The sequence below is a fragment of the Pseudopipra pipra genome, chromosome 6 (genome assembly GCF_036250125.1).
Source record: "Pseudopipra pipra isolate bDixPip1 chromosome 6, bDixPip1.hap1, whole genome shotgun sequence".
Classification (NCBI taxonomy): Eukaryota; Metazoa; Chordata; class Aves; order Passeriformes; family Pipridae; genus Pseudopipra; species Pseudopipra pipra.
This window is the reverse complement of record NC_087554.1, coordinates 5,849,341-5,871,928: the sequence shown is the minus strand read 5'-3', so window position 1 is coordinate 5,871,928 and position 22,588 is coordinate 5,849,341. Positions and strand designations below refer to the sequence as shown.

General features: G+C 38.2%; 1 protein-coding gene across 2 annotated transcripts in view; it reads right to left on the bottom strand.

Annotated features, from left to right (window-relative positions):
* Positions 1-22,588, bottom strand: part of PRMT3 (protein arginine methyltransferase 3) — a 61,078-nt gene that overhangs the window by 18,179 nt on the left and 20,311 nt on the right. For both annotated transcript variants that reach the window (XM_064657174.1, XM_064657173.1), the window contains exons 9-12: positions 21,747-21,846; positions 13,165-13,243; positions 7,988-8,175; positions 4,138-4,224 (exon numbers count right to left, since the gene is read on the bottom strand). In XM_064657174.1, coding sequence (XP_064513244.1) covers positions 4,138-4,224; positions 7,988-8,175; positions 13,165-13,243; positions 21,747-21,846 — 454 coding nt within the window. The remainder of the gene's footprint in view (positions 1-4,137; positions 4,225-7,987; positions 8,176-13,164; positions 13,244-21,746; positions 21,847-22,588) is intronic.

Genomic DNA, 22,588 nt, shown 5'->3' with positions numbered 1-22,588 from the left:
CAAAAGTATGAGAGTAATTTAAAACAATTTATAGGTGGGAGGACAGATAGATCAATGTGCCAGTGCTATGCTCTTGGGTTTTGTGAACTGCCTAGTTTTCCTATTTCACACAAGCTCATCACGCCGTCTGGGCTTCATGTCCTCACAACCAGAAAACAGAGCCTATTGTCTACTGAGGAAGAACCAAGGACAGATTTTAGAGGAATTTAACATCTTTTTACATGTGCAGGTAATGATAGGACAAGGGGGTTTTAAACTAAAAGAGGAGAGATTTAGATTAGGTACTAGGAAAAACTTCTTACTGCGAGGGTGGTGAGGCCCTGGCACGGGTTGCCCAGAGAAGCTGTGGATGCCCCATCCCTGGAAGTGTCCAAGGCCAGGTTGGATGGGGCTCTGAGCAACCTGATCCAGTGGGTGGCATCCCTGCCCATGGCAGGGGGGTTGGAACAAGATGACCTTTTGAGTCCCTTCCAACCCAAACCATTCTGTGATTTTGCCACAGAAATGTGAAGCGCAGCCTCTCCTGCCTGAGGGATCCTGGAGGTGTTCCAAGTCGTAGTCAGAGCAAATGTGACAATGAGCTGGTAAAAAAACTGCATTATGGTTCTGACTCCTGCCAGCTTTTACAACTTACTGTCCTGTTACCATAGCCCTGCACACAGGTTGATGGGGGGAAGCCACAGACACTTCTGTGGCTATTGCCTCCAGGGCTGTCAGCTCAAAGTTCAGCTCTGAAACCATTATGTTACATACTCCAACTAGAAGAGCCCATAACTCTTTTCTCTGAATACTTGCTAAATTACTTCCCATCAGTGCAAAGCTGCTGCAAAAACAAGTTCAGCAACAGCAACCCTGCATTCATTCTGTGCTGCTGACACATTTCAATGTAAGAATGTCTACCTTATGCTGATCTGCCATAGGATCCCCAGAACAATTAACAGATCAATGTGCCCCCAAGTTTTCCACTTGTTTCATTTTTAAAGACAGATTACTCCACAGAGTTCTGTTTCTCCTGGTAACACTGGTCTGATATTAGTTTTGCTGTTGATGGCAACAATGAATAAGATAACCAAATCTGTTTCCACACTTCTATGGCTGAGAAAAAGCTGCTTTGAAATGAACTTTAGGTTGTGAGTTTAAAAAACCCAGATATATACAAGCATACCAGGATGGATTTCCAAATTGCCATTTTTGTGGAATATTTTATTGTAAATAAAACAAAAATATTTTAAAATGTTTGTATTTAAAAAAAAACAAACCTGCAGAAATCATAAGAGACAAGTACAAAACCATAGAATTGTGGGGAAATATAAGCGACTTTCTCTTTTTGTGCAGAAAATGAAAAGCCAGTAGAAAAACAAAACACTTAAGGAAACAAGAAAAACATTAAATATTATTTTTCAAAGGACAAATTGCAATCTTAAAGCATCTCCTCAAAAATTCTCAACATAAATAATGGACTTTTATTGTTCATTTACTGCAAGGTTAGGCAGCCTGATATGATGGATGAACTGTCAACTCTCAACTAAACTTCTACAATCCATCATAGAAAGACTGGAAATTTCACTCAAAGTGTCAATAAACCTAAATGATGAAGTGCAAAATACTTTACAGCATTCTGATCATTTTTTAGAACCTGCATTTGCTGCAAAATTTCAGAAACACTGCTCTTCCCCCACTTCCCTCCCCTTCTCCCTGTAAGTCATAAAATGCAGGTATACATCTTGATTTATAAGTCAATGATACCACAGAATCACAGAAGAGAAATGAAGTTTCTGTAAGAGTGTGATGCTGGGAAAAACAGTATTTATAAAATAAGCTATTTTACTTTACCCGAACATCAAAGATGGCCAAGATTTTGCGAAGATTTCTGTTGAATCAGTTATTTAAATGTGGCCATATTAAGAAAATTAAACCAGGGCTGCAGTGGAGCTTGATCTCAAGTCAAATCTGAGCCTGCCTTGAGACAACTAGAATTATCCTATGATTTGATGACAACTAAAAACAGGAGGGTTTTTTTTTTGTGTATGCACAATAAAACATGCAGATTTACATTTAATAAAACCCAAGATGTTACTGTGTCTTTACTTAATTTGGTGATAATTGACAAATAAATATGAAGTATTTGTACGCATCTGCTAATTCAAAACTATAACAATGATTTAAACTATATACAGGGGAAAATTTCACTTTATAACACCAACAAACTCTTATGCAGGCTCTTAGCAAAAACACTGGCAAATGCAGCAGCATGGACTAACACCTAGACTCATCCAAAACTAGGAATTCCTTTGTTTGACGTAGGTATCCAAGATTTTCTTATCAGCTTAAGTGGTTTACATCATACAGAAACATATTCTTTGTGTGTGTATCAGAGGAAGTCTGCATCTCTTCTTCTTATACACGTGCAAATCCAAATAAACCAGTTCAGGCAGACTTAATCACAGTATATTAAATATTAGCTAACAATCACCATTTTAGGGTGGTAACTGAGATGTGACTTAAAGCTAAGCATGAAACTCCAGCAAGAGTTTCACAATACACTAGACTGCAAAAAGTTTAGTTTTTACTACAGATCTCAGAGCCTAATGCAAACTTTTGTCGAATTTGATGAGGATATTTTAATAAATTACAGAAAGCATTTATAATCTGTATTGAATATAAAAGCAAATTACTGAGACAATAAAAATCTATAAAAATTAGGCCATCCTGCCTTTGCTTATAATGTAGTGTTTAAAAACTCAATGCATTACTTAGCCAAGCTAACACCAGACTTTGTCATCTGTACCTCATCTTTATCCCAACTGTCCTGCCTAATGGCAGGACAAAAATCCTTCTAATTGATTCTTTTATCACTTATTCCACCAAAAGAAGCAAGTTGTGCACCATAACTAAGTCAAGTCATAAAGGTATCCTCACAGAGGCATCAATCTAAACACTTCTAAATGTTCATGTTGGAATACCTAATTTATTTTAGCTTTAAACACATTCCTAACATCTTTATTTCAGAAGTCACTCACACCCTCCCAATGAAGTATGTTAAATAAAAATATTTAGGTATCTTCCCTGACTCATACTTCAAAAATGGAACACAAAATACACAACACAAATTGCGTGAGCCCTTGAAGAAAAAGAGGGACATGTTTCATTAATCAAAAAAAAAATCAGTGTTTCTCCGTTTTCTCATAACTACCAGATACTAAATGATGAAGAAATGTCATAGAATGAATGTGTATTTATGGGAATTCATACTGAACAATGTAGGCACAACTTCAAAGAAGTGTTTGAAATATGCCCTAGTACAGAGTTTTCATTTAATTCTAAAGCTCAGATTGAAAACTTTCTTCTTTTATTTCTTTTCACACTGACTAGTGTCTGATAGACAAAAACTCACACTTAGGTTTGCTGAGATTCTTCACTCTATTTAATGTAGCATAATCTGTAAAACTAAGATGAATAGTTTGTGCTCACTGCAATTACAACTCCCCTCCAACTGAATTCCACAGCCTTTCTAGAATTAGTGTTCCGTTGAACTAAGTCACAATAATTTACATAAAATGCAAATACTAACTTGCATACAATAAATAAAACATATATAGTAAAAACCCTGGTTATCAGATTCAGATCCTAATGCTGTATTTGTTCCCCCCAGCTTTCACATCCAAAGTTCATGAACCTCCCAGCTGGAGAAGCTCTCTTTGCCATATGAACTGCTGGGTGTTCAACACACTAGCTACAATCTACACCTTTCCCATTTCTACTTTGTTTTTCACATTTTTACTAAACTCAGAAAAGCTCTTCTGAGAGCAGTGACTGCATCATTCTTGAGCACAGGGGAAACAACATGTCTGAACAGAAAACTTGTACTTCAGAAAATGGGCTAGAGAACAAAACAGAATGATTCTAATGCTACAGCTCCTTCCCTTTCCCTCTTCTCATCCACCTCCATTATCCTGTAACACTATTACTGGAGTTTTATATCCATCTCTCTTTACAGAAAGGGCTTATTTGACACCTCTATATTGCAGAAATGAATGTTTCAAGGCAAGGACTGATGATTAATGAAGCATAATTAGTGCATTGTCTCTCAGTCCAGTGCAATACTGACCATATATGAAGAAACTAAAACTGTCTTACCGTGCACTTTGTGCTCATTGTAATGCTCAGGGTGAAATCTGAAGAGAATTCCAAGTCTGGAGAGGATGCAGTATTACAGTCGATATGCTGTCAAAAAGAATAATAAAATTCTGTCAGTAACAGTGATTAACATCAATTAAGATCTCCCTTTGGATGAAGGTTGTTCAGTCGCTCCCGCAATAGGACAACTTTTATAGGGCAATACTAATTCAGCTCTCCAAAAATGGGAGAGACTTAAAAACCATCTAATTCCATGTGACAAAATACCTCTAACTCCTTTTCCTCACGTGCCCAAATAACCAGACACTGACTAGCAGTGGTATGAAACTAGACACAGTAGCTCATTCTGTTCAGGGAATGAGGAAAGGGAAGTTGCTCCTTGGTGACAGCTACCCATTGTTGAGTGTAAGTAGCTTCCACAGGCACCTTTACCTGTTTTACCCCTTGTTCCTGCAGTCACACAGTGAACTACAGTATGACACTGATATGGGTTAAAGCTGGCCTTTTTCAATTTCCCAGATTGGTTTTGTATTGATCATAGAACAACTCAGGTTGAAAGGGACCTTAGGAGATCACTAAGTCCACTGCCCTGCTCAAAACAGGGTCAGCTACAGCAGGTTGCTCAGGACCATGTCCAAACAGCTTCTGAAAATCTCCAAGGACAGAGACTCAGCAACATCTCTGGGCATGCTGTACCACTGCTCAAATGTCCTCACAGTAAAGGTGTTTCCTAATCTTTAAAGGCAACTGCCTGGAGATCAATCTGTGCCCACTGCTTCTTGTCCTGCCCCTGAGCACTGCTGCAATGAGTCTGAGTCTGGCTCCACCTCCCGTATTCACCACCACCACCAGGAATTTACACACATTGGTAAGATTTCCCCTGAGTCTTCTCCACACAAAACAATTCCAGCTCTTTCCACCTCTCCCCATATCAGAGATGCTCCAGCCCCTTCACCACCTTTGCAGTCTTCAGACTCACTCCAGGACAGTCACCTCACTCTTGCACTGGGGAATTCAGGGTTGGACACAGCACTACAGAATTCACCTCCCTGGGGTACAGCCAGCTCCCTGGGGTGCAAGAGAAGATGCATCTCTCTTGAGCTGCTGGTCCTAAGTCTTCTTCCTAACGCAGCCTAGGAGGCTGCTGGTTGTTGCCTTTGCCACAAAGGTGTGTTTTGGTAGCTCGTGGTCCACTTGATGTTAACCCAAATTCCTCTCTGCAAAGCTGCTTTCCAGCCAGTAGGCCCCCAGCCTCTGCTGGGGTTATTCTTCCTTCCCCTCTGCAGGATTTTGCACTGCACAAATTGCAACTTTCATTTCGATAGTCTAATTTTTTACTTTTATATCTATCTGAAATCAGAGCTTTCATAGAAGAATAAGCTTCAGTTTTCAGCTGTTCATAACAATTCCACCAGATCTTTTCTCTGTTCTTTAGTTTACATACTCAGTTAAAAATGCTTTATCCAAAAATATCATATACTGCTAAAGTTAAAAGCATATATGGGCAATCCAGGAGACTCCTGGAATGCATGGGGGATAACTTCCTGAGCCAAAAAACAGACAGCCCTATCAGAGGGAATGTGATACTGATGGTCACCAACGTAGGCAAACTAACTGGGGACATCAAGACTGGAGAGGCAGCCTGGGCTGCAGTGATCATGCACTGGTGGAATACGCAGTCCCAAGGGATATAGGTCAGGTAAGGGGTAAAGTTAAGCCCCTGAACTTTAGAAAAGGGAGTGCTCAGAGCTGGCATGTATTTAAGGAAGTCTCCCATAGTGCACAAGAGCTGGTAATCCCCAAGAGCAAGAAACTGAGTTCACTCTCAGTAAGCTGAGCGGTGCAGGTGACACACCTGGAGGACAGGTGTGCCCAGAGGGGCCTGGACAAGCTACAAAATTGGGCCTCTCATGAGGTTTAACAAGACCAAGTGCAAAGTGCTGCACCTGAGGGTGGGGAGGCCCTGGCACAGGTTGCCCAGAGAAGCTGTGGCTGCCCCATCCCCAGAAGTGTCCAAAAGGCCAGGTTGGATGGGGCTGTGAGCAACCTGGTCTAGTGGAAGGTGTCCCTGCCCATGGCAGGGAGGTTGGAACTGGATGAGCTTTAATCCAAAGTTTTCTATGATTCTTCACGCTGCCTCATCTTTCTTAGGGAATGTTTTGCTTCCAGAAAAGTTACCTTATGAACTATATAAAACAAGCAGCACCTGATCTGAACAAACACACCAAAGTATCTTCTGCAATAATCATAATGATAAATTGGAACATTTTTAAACTTACCCTACAAAATATAGTCCATTTGTTCTGCAGAATAGCTATTGATTCAAACAATTTACCTATAATGCCACTGTTGCTCAACTCATCAATTTTACTACTTTGCATTGAAACTCCAGCAAACGAGCACATGCATTGATTTTGAGTTATTTTAAAAACCATGATGGCTAATGAGAACAAATGAGCATAAAGCCATTAAGCACAACAGTTATGCTACAGGTTGCATGATGATAAAATATGCTAAGCCCATACCTTTGAGCTGGACAGTGACTTCTCATGAACAGCATACGTATTACAAAGAGACATGTGTGCACTATTACTAGTAAAGCATTTTGCTTCTGAAATGACTATGGCTTATAAACTGCATTGGACATAATTAACTTCAGTTATTGTTATCAACACTCTTCAGGTTGATATGTTGTTTTAATTTATTTGCTTGCCTAACAAACTGATCACTCACTCATTGCACCACCAAACCTGTCAAATGGCAAACAGTTACTACTTAGATTCTCGACCTCAGTACCTTTGTTTCGTGCACGCTCATTCACTAAGGCTGGAATTTACCTTCCCTACTATGACAGGACTATAAAGTGTATTTCAACAACTGAGTCTCAGCACTTCCTTTATTTCAATACTCAGTTTAAAAAACCTAATACCTTTAAATCTTCTCTGTAATAAAAACATAGACAAGAAAAGCTTAAGTAATTTGCACTTGGATATACTTACAACTAAGTTGCACCTCCCTTGTTTCAATACATTTAAACAGAAATTACCTCCTTACTAAACAGGTAATTCCCACTGAGGGCAGTAATATTACTGCTTTGAGTGCTTTATAGTAGAAAAGTAACTATATGAACAATAATTAGAATACCATTGTGGCAAAACATCCTTGGTCTAGAATAGCCCTTCTCTCAATTGATCTGAGCTGTTCAAACTATTACTAATCACAAAGTTCACCACAAGTTCAAACTAGTCAGTGCTCTGGAACATGTAGATGTTCTCTCATATGAATCACTACCAACTTTGCTGCTATTCCTCATCATAACACTGCCTTACAAGAGACAGGACAGAAAAGCAGGCATAAATAATTCAGGAAGTACTGTAGGACCTACTGCTCTTTCAGCCCTGGTTATTTAGCTGGATGAAGCTTTGGGTGATAGTGAGTGATGGTCCAAAGGACCTGTAACACCAGCTATCTTAACACAGAAATAGATAAGAAGCCCCTTTGTTCAGTACACTGAGTGAAGAGGGAAGCAAAGTAAAAGAAGAGACTATATTACAGTTTACATTCCAGTTCCACAACTTGTAACCTACTAAAATGCAAGTTAATTTGGGGTTGGATAGAAGAAAACATTGGACAGAACAACTTAAATATGGGAAGACTACTAAAAGCTCAAAGTTGGTAAAAAAAAAAAAGCAACTGATACAAATCTTCCAGTCTTAACAGCAAGAACCTTATTGCATTTGTATCATTTTGAAGATGCTGAAGTTTGTGTGTGCCACCTGCATTTTTTCCCCCTCCCCCATAAACCAAGGAAACTTCTAATCTGACTACTATTCATTAAGTAGTATGGTACCTTAATGACACTGGCTGAAGATATCAGTGTGTTTGGATCCAGCACCTCAACAACAGCTTCTGGAATTACAGCTTTCTTCATACAAGACATGTCGAAGCCATATACATCTTCCCAGAAAAGTAGCTTGTCCATATGTTTATTCATATCCCCAACAGCTACCAGACTAATGGTGCAAATGTCAGGATAAACTGTAAAAGAAAGAGAGTAGTGAAATTTTATTTTAGACACGCATAAAGAGGACTTTTTTTTTCTTTTCTAAGTGATTAACATCTTAAAAGAACAAACAGAATAATTTTTTTTAGCTCTTGGACAAGACACTTTTTCTGCTACCTTGTAGAGTTCCATTAGTCCTCAGAGGAGACTAGACACAAAAATTTAATAATATTTCCTATTCATGACAAAACACCTTTGTAGTTGAAATCCTACTGCAAGGAAATGATCAGAAACTTGATGTCTGAAGAAAATAATTTGGAACATCCTATTCTGGCTTCTATACAAAGACTGATCTAAAATATATTTAATAACTGTAGGCAGACACTCAAAAGGAAAATTCAGGTGAGGGCTTTGCAATAACAAGAAACCTCTTTGAAAAGACCTTACTTCCAGAAAAGAGTAAATATTCTTACTCAAGAGTTTTATTCCTTTTTGTTATCAGCTCTAGCTGACACTTGCCTTACAGCCTAAAAAATTATTTCTGGGTACTGGAAAAGAATAACCACTTTTCTGTCTGCACCTGAAGTGTAGGAAGTGAACCAACAGACAGCAGAGAACCTCATCAACTCCCTCCCTCCCACTTTTAGGATAACAACTATCATTCTTACACTATCATTCTTCACATTTGTGCCTTCCTTTCTCCCAAGAATATCTTCAGAGCAGGTAACTATTTACAGCTTTTCCAAACAGTAGTGGAAGACTGACATTTGCCTTTTCATCAGCTGCCAACAACGTCAGTCGACCTCTTGGCAATCTCAAATGATTGGAAAACCCACAAAGAAGAGCTGCTATGAACATGGCTGTCTATAGCACTATCAAATAGTAAAAGAAACTCAATTTATATTTAGCAAGGCTTCTTTTCACAAAGACATTCCCATGTTTTTTTTCTTAAGAGTATTAAAGCCTCTAAAGCCACATACATTGAATTCTTGACCTGGCTTCAGAGTAAAATGCCTGCTAATAATTTTTTTTTATTATTTATTTTATTTTATTTTTTATTAATACATGAATGTGGCAGTGTTAATAAAACTGAAGCTAAGTTTCTCTTTTCCTCCCCAAAATCTGGTGAACTGTAAAATTAATTTTGTCTTCTGCTCTGTTTAAAGTTATAGCTTAGCAAAATGGATATGGAGACATCATTAGTATGGCATGGTAAGTCAGAAAAGCAGTACCTCCTGCCCTGTACAATGCTGAAGATAGAAACAACAAATTGAAATAAGACCTTTCATATAGCCAGAGTAGTTGTAGCCTGAACAAAATAAATCTTATAAATATTGATGATAGAGAATAGGTTTTTTTAAATAAGCTTTTTTTTTTGTTATATAAAGACTTGAAAGTAAGCACACTGTCATCTTTCTCACTTTCTGACTGTTTAAAACAGAATGAATAAATATCAGCAAGCTTCAATTGGAATCCTATTGGTAGGCTATTATCACCCCTACTTTGCAACTGAGGAACCCTGAGGAGGTTTCTCCAGGAACAGCCTACAATTAACTCAACAGTAAAAAGGCAGTTTGATGAGAATTCAAACAGGAAGACATTCCAACTGCCTTGTCTGAAACAAATCCCTTGGTTCCAGCACACCTGACAGCTGTCACACAAGCACAAAACACCAACATCTGGTGGTAGGAGTATTTGCAGGGAGATTCTGGAGCCATCAGTAAGGGATGTCTAATTCTCAAAGCTTTCATGCTGCTGTTACCTGGTGTAACAACTGCATCACACTTGGCTTTACCTCACAGCATTTCAAACTTTCAAGAACCACCACTGACGCACCAAAAATTAAAATACAGTGTGACACGGACAACAAAAGCAAACGAGAACAGCCTTTGAGGGACTATTTTTCAGGGAAATAGACTTAGTAGGATGCAGTGGTATGGTGAGAAGAGAGATGAAAAGACTAGCAGTCTGTAAATAGGCAGTCCCTATTTACAGAAGACACTTACGTGCTACAAACAGTGCAACAAAAATGAAAACCACAGTAACAAGTGATCAAATACTTTATGATCTTCCTTTCTCAGACTATCTCTAATTTCTGGGACATTCTGTAAACAGAAAAGAAGTTTATCAACCTCTATCAAGTATGAAATATTTGAACTGGATCATAATCAGTTTCTATTAAATCTCTTTGTTCATACAGCAAATCCTTAAATCAGCAGTGGAGCTCATGATCGATTGTACAAAGTGCACAAGAACAAGGACAAATGTAAACACTAAATGCTCCAATCTAATCTGCATTTTTACTTCAGTCTATTAATAGCAACAAAAGTAGACAGTGTCTGTTCAGACTTCACAAAAAGAAACCTGTGTTCCACCAACAGGGCTCAGGCAAAGACTGCAGTGATACATTAACTTCTGAATTTGCAACCCCACTCACATCCAGAAGCATATGCTATACTGAGATTTGACTGGAAATGTAAGCAATGTTATCTAAAATCAGCCTAAATCATCAAAATATTGTAGAGTTTTGTAAATGTTTAAAAGCATCTGCATAAATTGCATTTGCCATTTCACCACTATCCTCAATTCCCTTGGAAATCCTCTGCTCCTTCTGCAGCCCTGTAACACTTCCCTGTGCAATCCTGACAGACTTGCCATTTTTTTTTCCTCATTCAGCCTTTAATTTAATAATTATTCCTCCTTGCAGGTGAAATGAGCAAAATGCTGATTGGACAGAAGCACACACTCCTCAGAGCTCTCCCAGATTCATCGCTTTGACCATCTGTGTCCTTCTCGACTCGGTGCCCACAACTCATCCGTCACCAGGAACAGCTCACGTGGTGAGCAGGATATGACGGGAAATCCTTTATCCCTCAGCAATGCCTCACAAACTTCAGGACGCTGAAGGGTAAGGCAGCAATCCTCCAGATACACAGAAATAACTCTGTGTGAATACCACCATCGTTTTGATGTGAACAAGCAACGATATTATGTTTTGAATGACACCTTCCTTGCCCATGTCACCCCTCACCAATGTGAGCTGAAATCAAGCGTGTGAAAACCCCTATACTCCAGCAACAGCTCTAAAGAACAAACAGATGGGTCCTGGGCAGCAAAAATTTTATGTTCCCAAATAAAGCTATTAAATACTGTACACATTACCCTAGACAGTTTGGCATAATCCACTTCAGCATGCCAGTAGGCTAAATTGAAGTAATGACGATATGACTGACTGAACACAAATCTAGAAATTTGGACTCTACTCCCAGCTCAATCACTGAGAGATCTGGCCAAGTCACAGCTGCCTCTGTTGCTTTTTTCAGCTTTCAAACCTCTGTAATAACAATCTTGGGCTAATAGTACCAAGTGGCTTAAAACAAAATTAAGCAGATTTAGAAGTTCTTCTGGTGAGACTTCACCTCAGAGTGAGTTCTTAGTTTTGGTTCATCTGAATTTGCATGTGCCCACAGTTCTGCTGCTGTTCACCTCCACTGCAGGAGAGTCTGTGTTGCTAAGCTGATTGCTGAGCAGCTTTCTCACAAATCCTGGACACAGCCGTTGACCTGCTAGACCTGCTGGCAGCAGAGCAATAATTGCAAGCACCTTAAACAGTGTTAACAAAAATTAAAATCTGGCCTTACCAATCAGTGCCTGTACAACACTGTGTGCTTTGTGAAGAGTCAAAGAAGGGCCCAAGACCATTCTCAGACCACAAAGGGTAAGTGTATTGCAGAACCAGTACATCCTGTCTGCTCAAAGGAATCTCTGAGAGTCACAAACCAATAGCAAACTTACCATCAATACAGTTCAAACACAGGTCAAAAAATTCTGTCCCTTTTCAGAAGGCTTTGGAAATAGTAGCTAAATACAAAATGATTCCTTATGATTTTAGGGAATGCCCTTGAATTTAATTGTGTCACAATGTAAAATTATCAGCATGTATCCATACAGACCACTCAGTGTGTTCCTGATCTGGCTGGACTATTCTACATTACTGAAAACAAAAAAAGCTCTTACTGTCATGTTGTTCAAGTGGCTACTAAACATTCTAACACATCTCTTGTCTGTATATTCAGCTTTGTGACCAAATGTTGAACAACTGCACAAACTCCCTTTTTTCAGCTCCACTCTACAGTGTACAAAAGCTCACTGCAATCAAAGGGAAGCACTGCAGCAAGCCCTGTGACACAGTCATTAATCCAATCATTAAGCCAGTGTAGTGAAACTATGTGCATGGTTAGCACAAAGGGGGGAAAAAACCCCAGACTGATGACTACGATTGAAAAGGTCAATATGAAATACAATACTGACAAAGGAATTAAGCACAAGGAATAAAGCACATGCAGAACTTGTGCAGAAAACTGCATCACACGAGGAATTAATATTTACTGACACTTAAACAGTGCTTCAGATGACACTGTCTAAGCTACTTAAATGGGTAAAAGAACACTACTTCAAAATAAACCCTTTTGTCACAGCCTTACCCTCCAACTATAAAGAAAAAGAGCATATTACCACCAGGATAAACATGCTGAATTGAAACAGTCTAATTCCACTACTTATTTCATGTGGTCTCTTGTGTTTGAAACTGTGTCCTCCCCCACAATGTTCCTCTCCAGAGAAACACCCTATTGATTTTTTCTCTAATCCATAGTAGCTTACTCAAACAGTATCACATCCTATAGGATAGTATTTATTTTCCTCCATTCACAGTTATGCAGAAAATGGGATTTCGGGAGTGGAAAACAAATGCCCACATGTGTGGGAAGAATTTGGGAGGAAAAATTTAGACTGTACTTAAGAATAAATAAGCCTGACTATTCTTAAAAACACCATTAACTTGAGACCTTGATACCCCATCTAATGTTCTTCTATTACCCATACAGTAAATTAATGCCTTGAAGCTCATATTAATGAAAACATTTTTCATTGAGACTGGCAACTTTCTCATCCATGCATATCTTACTCTGAGTTCATTTAGCTTCTCCCCAGAGCTAAATTTATTAAAAGAACTGAGCACCAACCTGAGCCTCCCTCTGCCAGGTACTTGTCCTTTGCATAGATGACAGAATCCAGCATTGACTCAAAGAGAAGGAAATAACCCTGTTTACAGAAGAAGGGAAAGAATTTAGAAATCATTATACTTCCTATGCAGCCTATTTAATGACTCTACAGATAGATTTTATCAACACATTTTAAGAACTTTATATGCCCATTTGCCTCAAGAAGAGCCAGCACCTGGTGAGTTTCTCAACAGCAGCACTGTCACTTCAGTTACATGAAGTATCATACCTGTAGTTTGGGATTAATTAGAGATGTAGCACACACTAAATTAATAAACTATAGACAATACATATCCAATTTACACCAATATTTACTGGAGAAGAGTCCTACAACATCAAAAGAAATCAAATTCAACTCCAACCAAGTGAAAAGCTGCATGTATTGATTTTTTAGTAATAACTGGGAGGTTAAAAAAAAATAAATAAAAAAATCCCTTTTAGTAACACTAAAACTTATTGTCAGACAAACACCAAATGCATCTTTGCTACTTCATATTTGCAACCTCGTGGTGCCCTGTATCACCCTGGGCAATGCTCACTAAGGCAGGTGGAAATAAATTGTGTACCAAAGACATTGGTTCTCTGGGTGTTTGACATCATTTAGCAGCATCTGGACTTACAAAAATTTCCAGGATAAAAATGGTTAGAACTAGATTTGCACAGGGTTTTTTTTGTGTTGGGATTAATTTTCTGGCAGGTTAATCATATTGCTACTGGTGTTTAGAATAACTCATTGTAAGCCTGAGTGAGTCATTTTCTGAAACAGAAAAACGTTCCTTAAAGATCTGAGACATTAAAATCCCACATGGCAGAATTAAGTAAAATTAGCATTTTATAGAAAATATCCAGTTTCTCAACTACTTTTAAATACACTGCAGATTTATGAGATATACAGCCCTTTGTTTCCTAACAGATTTACTGATTTTATACCCTTCCTGTCTTCCAAGTTTGACTATGATCCTTATTCTTAACTCAATACTGTAAACATATTTCACCTACATCCTTACAACATCAAATCAATTAAGACAAATACCAACACAGGTTTTGAATTTTCACTTAACATCCTAATTCTCATTTTGCTTAAAACACAGATTAGCCATATGGCTTGATCAGGAAAGAACAAAATGGACAACTGAAGTCCAGATTTTAGACCTGCAGTCCTACAAGCCCAGTCAGCAGTAACCTAACAAAGGAAAGCTGAGAAATTGGACCAGGGAATTTCGGATTGGATATTAGGGAAACTTTCTTCACTGAAAGGATTGTTAAGCACTGGAACAGGCTGCCCAGGGCAGTGGTGGAGTCACCGTCCCTGGAGGTATTTAAAAGACGTGTAGATGTGGGCACTTGGGGACATGGTTAGTGATGGGGTTGGCAGTGCCAGGTTAATGGCTGGAGACTCAATGATCTCAGAGATCCATTCCAACCTAAACAATTCTAAGATATTTTCCTTCATGTTTCCTACCCTCCCATATTTGTGTAGTCATTTTTTTGAATTTATTTTTTATTTTTGAAGTCATCATCACACGCTACTGAAGACAGACAGCACTTCATGAAACTGCACTGCTAAGACCACCAAATTTACTTCAAGTTTGTGCCACCTTGGATGTTAATTTTGCCTAAGACTCTTAGAAAAAAAATGCTGCAAGTTTAGAATTGCACATAAACATCACTACCTGCAGCCTTCAGGATCAAAAACAAAACTGGAAAACCCAGAAACTTGACATATTTGTATTCAACAAGAATATAGTGTGAAAATAATGGCCATGTCCTCTTCTCAAGCTGTTCCTTTTGGTAACAGGGCAGAGCTCCACTGGAAGCTTTTCTTCCAAATGTTGCCTGTTTTTCCACTGTACTGCCCAACTTCTGTAAGTCCTTAGAATAAGTCTTCAGAACAAAGACTACTGCATTGTGAGAGGATTGTTAGTAAGCTTTGCTGAACAGCTGAAAAGGCCAGGAGCTCACCCTGCACCAGGCAGAGATTATTTGATACCTACAGCAAGCCAAAAGCACAGAATTGGAACCACAGTTTTTATAGTATTATTCTTACAGTTTTAAAAATAGAATATGTTTAGCTAGGAAGAATTATTTTTAGATGCCTTCAACTGAAAATTATTTGTTTTCACCATATTTTAAGTGTAACCTCTAGGACATACATTAAGACTAGTTAACAGCAAGAGTCAGTAACAGCAAGAGTCAGTCACACTTTTATGGATCAGCTCTTCACTTCCTCCTTTCTGCCCATCACCTATGTCTGCCAACCAAGTGCAAGAAGCACAGCTGGAAGACACCCTTCCTCATGAGAAACACAGAGAAATTCTCACCATCCTTTCCCTGACCTTTCCACTGTTGGTTCTCCCCCAGCTCCCGGTTCTATCGTCCCCTGAACTCATTACAGCCTTCCTGCAAGTTATATAAACCATCAACAGTACTGAATCAAGTCATTTATTACTTATCCCAAAGCACTGTGCTCAGTGTGCTGTGCTACTCCGTGGTGTAATCTGGAATGTAATTTCACAGGTTGCTGCCCCACCTGTAGGGGTGCTCCTGGAAAACGAATTATACCTGACATCCTTTCCCCATGATGCTGTGGGGGCACTACTGCTGCCACCCCAATAATGCTCAGGGGTTTGCTTTTTCTTAAGCATGTATTAATATTCTCAAAATTAATTACTCCAAAGAGGTCTCCAGGATACAAATCTGTGAGCTGCAAATTATTAGTACGATTTTGATAGTGGCTAAACTAAGGCACATAAAAGGTGACACTTTCTCTGTTAAGACAAGCTGAATACACAGAACATCTTAAATGTTATGCTGTCATAATGTGCATCTTCTACTAAAAAGCTGGCCATTTCTTTCTCAAAGTGAACATAAAGTTCCTTATTTTTTATAATTTTCAAAGTTGAAAGGAAATGTTCTCCAGATAACAACAAACCCCCATATAAACAGACCTGGACAGAAACAGAAACACACAGCACTCTGGAGTAACCCCTGCCCTATCTCATGTCTGCCCAAGACACTCATCAAAAATGCTTGAGCCCACTAGCATATCTGAATCCAGAAGAATGTATTGCTACATTTCTTTTATATATCCTTTGTATCTGTATTGTGTGTTCATAACAGAATTATAAAAGGCTCACAAAACTTCCATGCCTTAATATCCTGCATTGTTAAATTTTTCTCTATGATTCAACTACACCACAGCATTCTTGTATTTATCTTCAATTTATTTCAAAGCTCCATAAAAATATTTTGCCAATGGATCAAAACATAAGTATGCCAAGTTTTTGTAACTTTAGTGCTTTGGTATTCATCATGATAAGCTTTGTGGAGAGAAAGAAATTAAGCTCTTTAAAAGTATCAAATAGTGCCATTACCATGTTTACAACAGCAAGAATTAGCAGAATTTTTGGTACAGCAGAACAAAACATGTAAAGATAGAATTGCGAAGAAATATTTAGCTACTTGAAATAAGGGTTGTGTTTCCCCTCAGTCTTCTATCAAAGATGCATTTTATTATTTTCTGTAACATTACTGAACCTGGTCTGGTTCTCCAGATTCAGTAAGGTTTAATACTAAATATTTAATAAGATGAAAGGCCAAAACACTGGCCCAGAGAGTGGATTTTATATTTTTTAATCCCTAATGGTAGAAAAAAGTGCATTATTTTCTTAAGCTGAAGTTTCTAACTACAAGATTCCCACTGGCCTACAGAGTAAAACACGTTACAACATGCAACACAGATTGGACAAGAAATTATGATTTCAGACAGAAAATGTAATCTAGCATTAACAGATACACAAAACTGATGTGGCCCACTCAACGATGTGAAGAACTACTTTTTACTTGACAAAATCTCCCCAAAAGCTGTGGTGCATTTAAATGACAAGCAGCAGCTACACAAACTCTTCTGCGTGCTCTGCTGCAGCACCATTTCCCACATGCTAAGTCAGCCTTCATGCTGATCTCTCATGTATGATTTAATTTAAAAAAAATCAAATTCATTACTGACAGAGCAAGCTCACAAATTTCAGAACCACAGCTTGACTTTGCCATTATGCACACCCTGTTGTGCCCTTAAAACAAATAGGAGTGAGAACACCAAATGGGAAGATGTGAAGAATAGAAAAGTGATATCCATTACTGGTGTTGGCAAAAAAAAGGAAAAAAAAAATCAAGCAAGGAAATTAAATTCCTTTACAAAAACCATTTTGCTATAAAGAAAATAAAGCATTCAGCTACTTAGTATGCTCTTCACACCAGAGTATTAAGAACACAAAAAAAGAAAAGCTCAATTCTCACATATAGTTATAAATTATAACTGTTACATAAATAGAGCACTTGTATTTATGCACCCCCAAATATTAAAACAATAGAAAATATTAAGATTACAGAATGACTAGTAAGTGTTAAAAAAGTGCCATCACTGTGTATCTCATAGAAATAGGGGAAAGGAGGAAGGAGAGAAAAGATGGTTTCCAGCATTTCAGATATGCTCACTTCCTAGTCCTTTTCCCTAGATCCTGATATCCTCAACCCATCATATAATTTCAAAATTATCTGAAAAAAAATACAAAAAGAAGAAAAGAAAAACAAGGAAAAAATATTAGCTATCTGACCAGAGATATGATTAAAAGACAAGAGTACTGGATTGTATCCTCAGTTTATTTTAATCTGACAGTCCACCTTTTTCTGAGTTTTTCCTTGTACAAAACTCTGCTGCATATTCAGTACCATAAAGCAGTGCATAAAAAAAAACAATTTATGAGAACACGCTGTACACTAACATCGTATTTGAGACAACCATCTCAGGCAATTGTCTCTCACAATAAAACCTCTTTACAAACAAGAAATGCAGATATTTTTCAGGTGAATAACTCTTCCAACCTTTAGTTCTGTAGTATTAGCTAGAGAAAGGAAGCAAAAGCATACTGACAGCAAAAAAAAATCTGCACACAGATGCAGCTGTGTAGGAACATTCCAGAAAAGCATTACATACATTTTGTTTCTTTCTGCACTCGTCCTTTCAATAAGCAGCCTGTGAAGTTCACGATTTCCCTACCAAAATACATGAGCAATAACACAGTCACCTTTTTTGTATCTTTATAGCAAATATTTTCCTGCCCAGGTAATTCATGTAAGTTTACAGTTTGAACAACAAGTAAGAGATTTTTTTTGTAGGTGACCTATGGTATAAGCAGACAAGCAACACAATGTTAAAGACCTGCAGTCACTAACAATAAAATTCATAGTTTCACAAATTAAGGCTTTTAAAGGTTTCACACTGAGCCAGGCAGGATGGTGCATCAGAAGCTTGAAGTCCTGATACAGAGTATCGAAGAATTTTGGTCAGGGAAACTTCTACAAAAACAAGGCCAGCAGGGAGACCTTCCATAAAATTCACCCATTCAAATAACCTTTCTCTACGAGTTGAAGGCCTTTCTCCTCACAGACCCAGTTTGGTTGTGGAACACGCTGTGACTCGGCCACTCTTTCTTAAGGCAACGTGGTTTATTGGGTGAAGTGGTCCTCCAGTCCACCTGCTCTCCCCTTGTGCTCCTGGTCCACAGCACACAAGAATCCCCTGCACACTGCACCAAGGTTTTGCTGAAAACAATATACAGCTGTCTTTGGAATGGAAAAGTCTAAATGGATGATCCAGAGGTCTTTAGAAGTCCGACAGGCCCTCAGTGTTCAGCAATTTGCCTTTCTGGACACCAAGAGAACAGCTCACAGCTCATCACACCTCCCACTGTGCTTTTCTGTGCTTTACACACCGGTTTTAGTTGAACACAATCACAGAGATGTCCTGCTCATGGTCTGATTTTAACATTGTCAAACACATGTACTTTGGATGTCACAAACTGCATTTAGTACATTAAAACCAGGACCACTTCTAATTTCTTTCACAGCCTTAAATAAAACCACTAAAGAGACAGTTGCTCATCACTCAGCCTCTAAACTTGGCACATGACAAAACCATATCCAGGTGAATTTAAAATGGGAAAATATTTCTTGGAAGATGGCAAGTATACATTTGAAATATAAATTTCTACATATACACACATGCACTCACACCTCCCTGTCCATTGTATAATATTTAAGATGCTTCTCTCACTTTTCCATAGTTTAAGGGAACAAATTTAAAAACGAAAGAGAAGAATAGCAAGCATTTGTGAGTCATAGGTCACTTCTGCAATTAAGAGAATAATCATCAGAAACTATTACACTGGAGATGCTCATAATGCAATGCTGCATCTTTTACAAGACACTGTTCTATGTGACATCTTTCTCAGAAAGCCTAATCTAAAAACCATCCCGGGAGAATGTAGTATTTTTCTTCTCTGTCACTTCACGCTTTTTTTTTTCTGATTTCACATTTCCTGATGTTCCAGACACAGCTCTAAAAAAGAGTGTACTGTTCTGCACCAAGCAAAACAAAGCTATGGCTCCACAAAAGGGTTTGATGTTTACTAATCTAAAAGCAGTTTGTTTCCGAAACAGAACAGCAACTTTTCATATTTCTGTTATAAAGAAAAACAACTGTTCCCATGAGAATTTTCCTGCCAGTCCATACAGATTCTCTCTACGTAAAGAGCCAAAAACTGACATATACTGAACTCCTTTTTCCTCTCATGCTTCAACATTTTCCACATTTTCAAGCACTTATATTCACATATTAACAACAGATTTCACAAGGGGGAAGGAAATGAAAAAGCAAATTCACACAAGGAAGCCAGACAAAGAGAAATCTTCATCTGCATCTCAGCAACATAATGTTCCTTTCTGAACAGTGTTGAAACAATGTGTACACTGTCCAGCTATCAATCTTACTTCCACAGCATTGTCGTCTTTATCTCTGTATTGCAGCAACCTATAAAAATCCTAACATTCCTAAATATTTAGAATGCCTAATTTAGTGAAATGCACATGGCTATGTAATTATGACATTAAAAGATAAATCAGCACACAAATGAAAAACATGGAACATTCAATATTTCATTCCCTACAAGAGATGGTTTTTGAAATCCTTTACTTCACCTTAGAGGCACTGATTTACAACATGACTTCAGCTCAACTGCTCTAGTTCCTTTTAAAACCAAATCTTGGGCTCTAGAATGAGAGATGTGATTTTTGGAACATTAATCTTTGTGCACACATTAGGCAACTGATCAAAGGTTTCTCTGAAAGAACTGTAATTACATTTCTAGTGAAGGCACTATACTATCAGAAATCACCAACCATAATGTGCTATTTTTAAACCACTAGTTTAAGCCAGTGGCTTAAACCTTCCTTGAAACTAGTGACCTCAACACTAAACTAAGCTCATGTTTCAAATAGACATTATAGCAGTGGAAGAAAAACTGCAGATTTCCAGCTCACTGAAATAAGAAAAAAAAGAAAAAAAAAACCTCAGAAAAGGCAAAACAATTTATTTTCACCTTTTCCTGGAAACATACAGATAGATACATATGGATCCATAGTGAATACTTGACCTCTCTCCCAAAGGCCCTTGTATATAGTAGAATGGCCACAGTTTGTAAAAAAACAAAACTTACCAAAGAAACAAGCAACTTTGAATGTAAGTTTTTGTTATTGATCTTAAATTTGAACCAGAAAAGAATCTTTAAGTCCCAATAGCTGGAACTAGCATGAAGAAAACCTATATTTTGAAGTGCTTTTTGAAGGTCCACAATATGAGGAGACTGAATAGCAGAAGTTCACAAAAACCCAGTTAGAAGAGATGTTTCCTACCATGTTTTTGATAGGGAACAGGCATTCAGTCACTATGAAGTTAGCCTGGCACTGGGTCTTGTAACACAGATTTCATTGTTAGGATTAATGGCAGGTAGCAAGCACAAGGTGTGTAACAACTACCAGCCAGCCCATGAAAGAAAGGGAACAGGCCAACAGCTGAAATCCAATGGATTCCAGGAGATGGCTCATTTAGACACTGCCTTTCCTGCTGTCCACCATATTTATTTTGTACTTTTAAAATCAGTAACTTTATTGTTACACTAAAAAAAATGGCAGAGAATAGTAACACTGTTTTCAAGCTCTGCCTGTATTTGCAGATTTCCAGACTAAGCACCTCACCTCCTTATTGCCTTTCCCTCACAGTCAGGACAGTCCTCAGCTGAATTTGCAGACTAAAGGTATTTTACTCATCAGAATGACCCAGCTAGATGACTAATACAATATTTCTCCATTACTTTCACCTGAGCAGTGATTGAGGAATGGAATGCTTTAGAGATATGCAAACCAACTACATAACAGAAACTTACTGCTGCACCCAAAGCAGCTCAACTGTACTTAAGAGAACCTGGACTTTAAAGAGCTTGAACAAGAGAGATCAGGAATTGTATCCAAATACCACATAATTAGGACTGCCATCCCATCTCTCACATTGTCAAAGACACTGCTGGAAGCATGATAGATGTTTCGGTTAAAAAAAATAACATCACTTAAAGAATAACTTTTCAAATTAAATAAAACATTTTTCTTGAAAATAACTACACCTTGAAAAGAATTTTCATGCACCTTACCATCCATTCAGATATAATTACATCCACTTTTTCCAAAGGCAGATCTACTTCTTCGATTCTTCCTTTGACTAATGTAATAATACTTTCAAGTTTATTTAATCTGCAAGTCAAAACATAAACAAATTAGTTTCTATTTGATTTATGCTGTCAAGAGAGATATACTGACATCTATATTTCACATTCCCCTCTCCCACCTCGAGCTTCTTCTTTTAACTAATCTAGAAAGCAGTAGAACATAATATTTCTCTGTTTTATTTCAGAGGGAATATTTCCAAGCAGCTAAAAATGGCAGCAGATTAAGTGCCAGGCAAAGATGGCAGACTGTAGATCTGCATATACCTCCAACGTGCCATGCATGCAAATGTGTAAGCTTCAGAAACCAGGAAAATAGAGAAGGGGACAATTTAAAAATGATGGTCCTCTCTATTTAAGAGCTGCTTGTTCCCCTTTCTCTTCCTTTGACCTCTACAAATTGTCATCTACAGCAATCAGAGCCTACTCACCACACTAGGATAGCAATGGAAATCAGCTTCCTCACAAAGCTGTTTTGCACGACTTGGTTTTTTATTTAACCAAACCAGCTGCAAAGTCACTGAGAACAAACATTCCCTCTAGATCAGTATTACACCTATTCCACAATAAAGGCATCCTCCCCACTATGATTTTGGGCAAAAGCATCTGCAATGTTCAGTACCTGCAGGAATCAGGTGTTACCTCATATGCATGTAACGGTACGACCATCCTGCACAGGGAAGAAGGTTCCGGGACGGGACTTCGGGTTTTGAAACAATAACTCACGGCACTGGAATTACTGAGTATGTAAATGCTTGAAATCTACTATT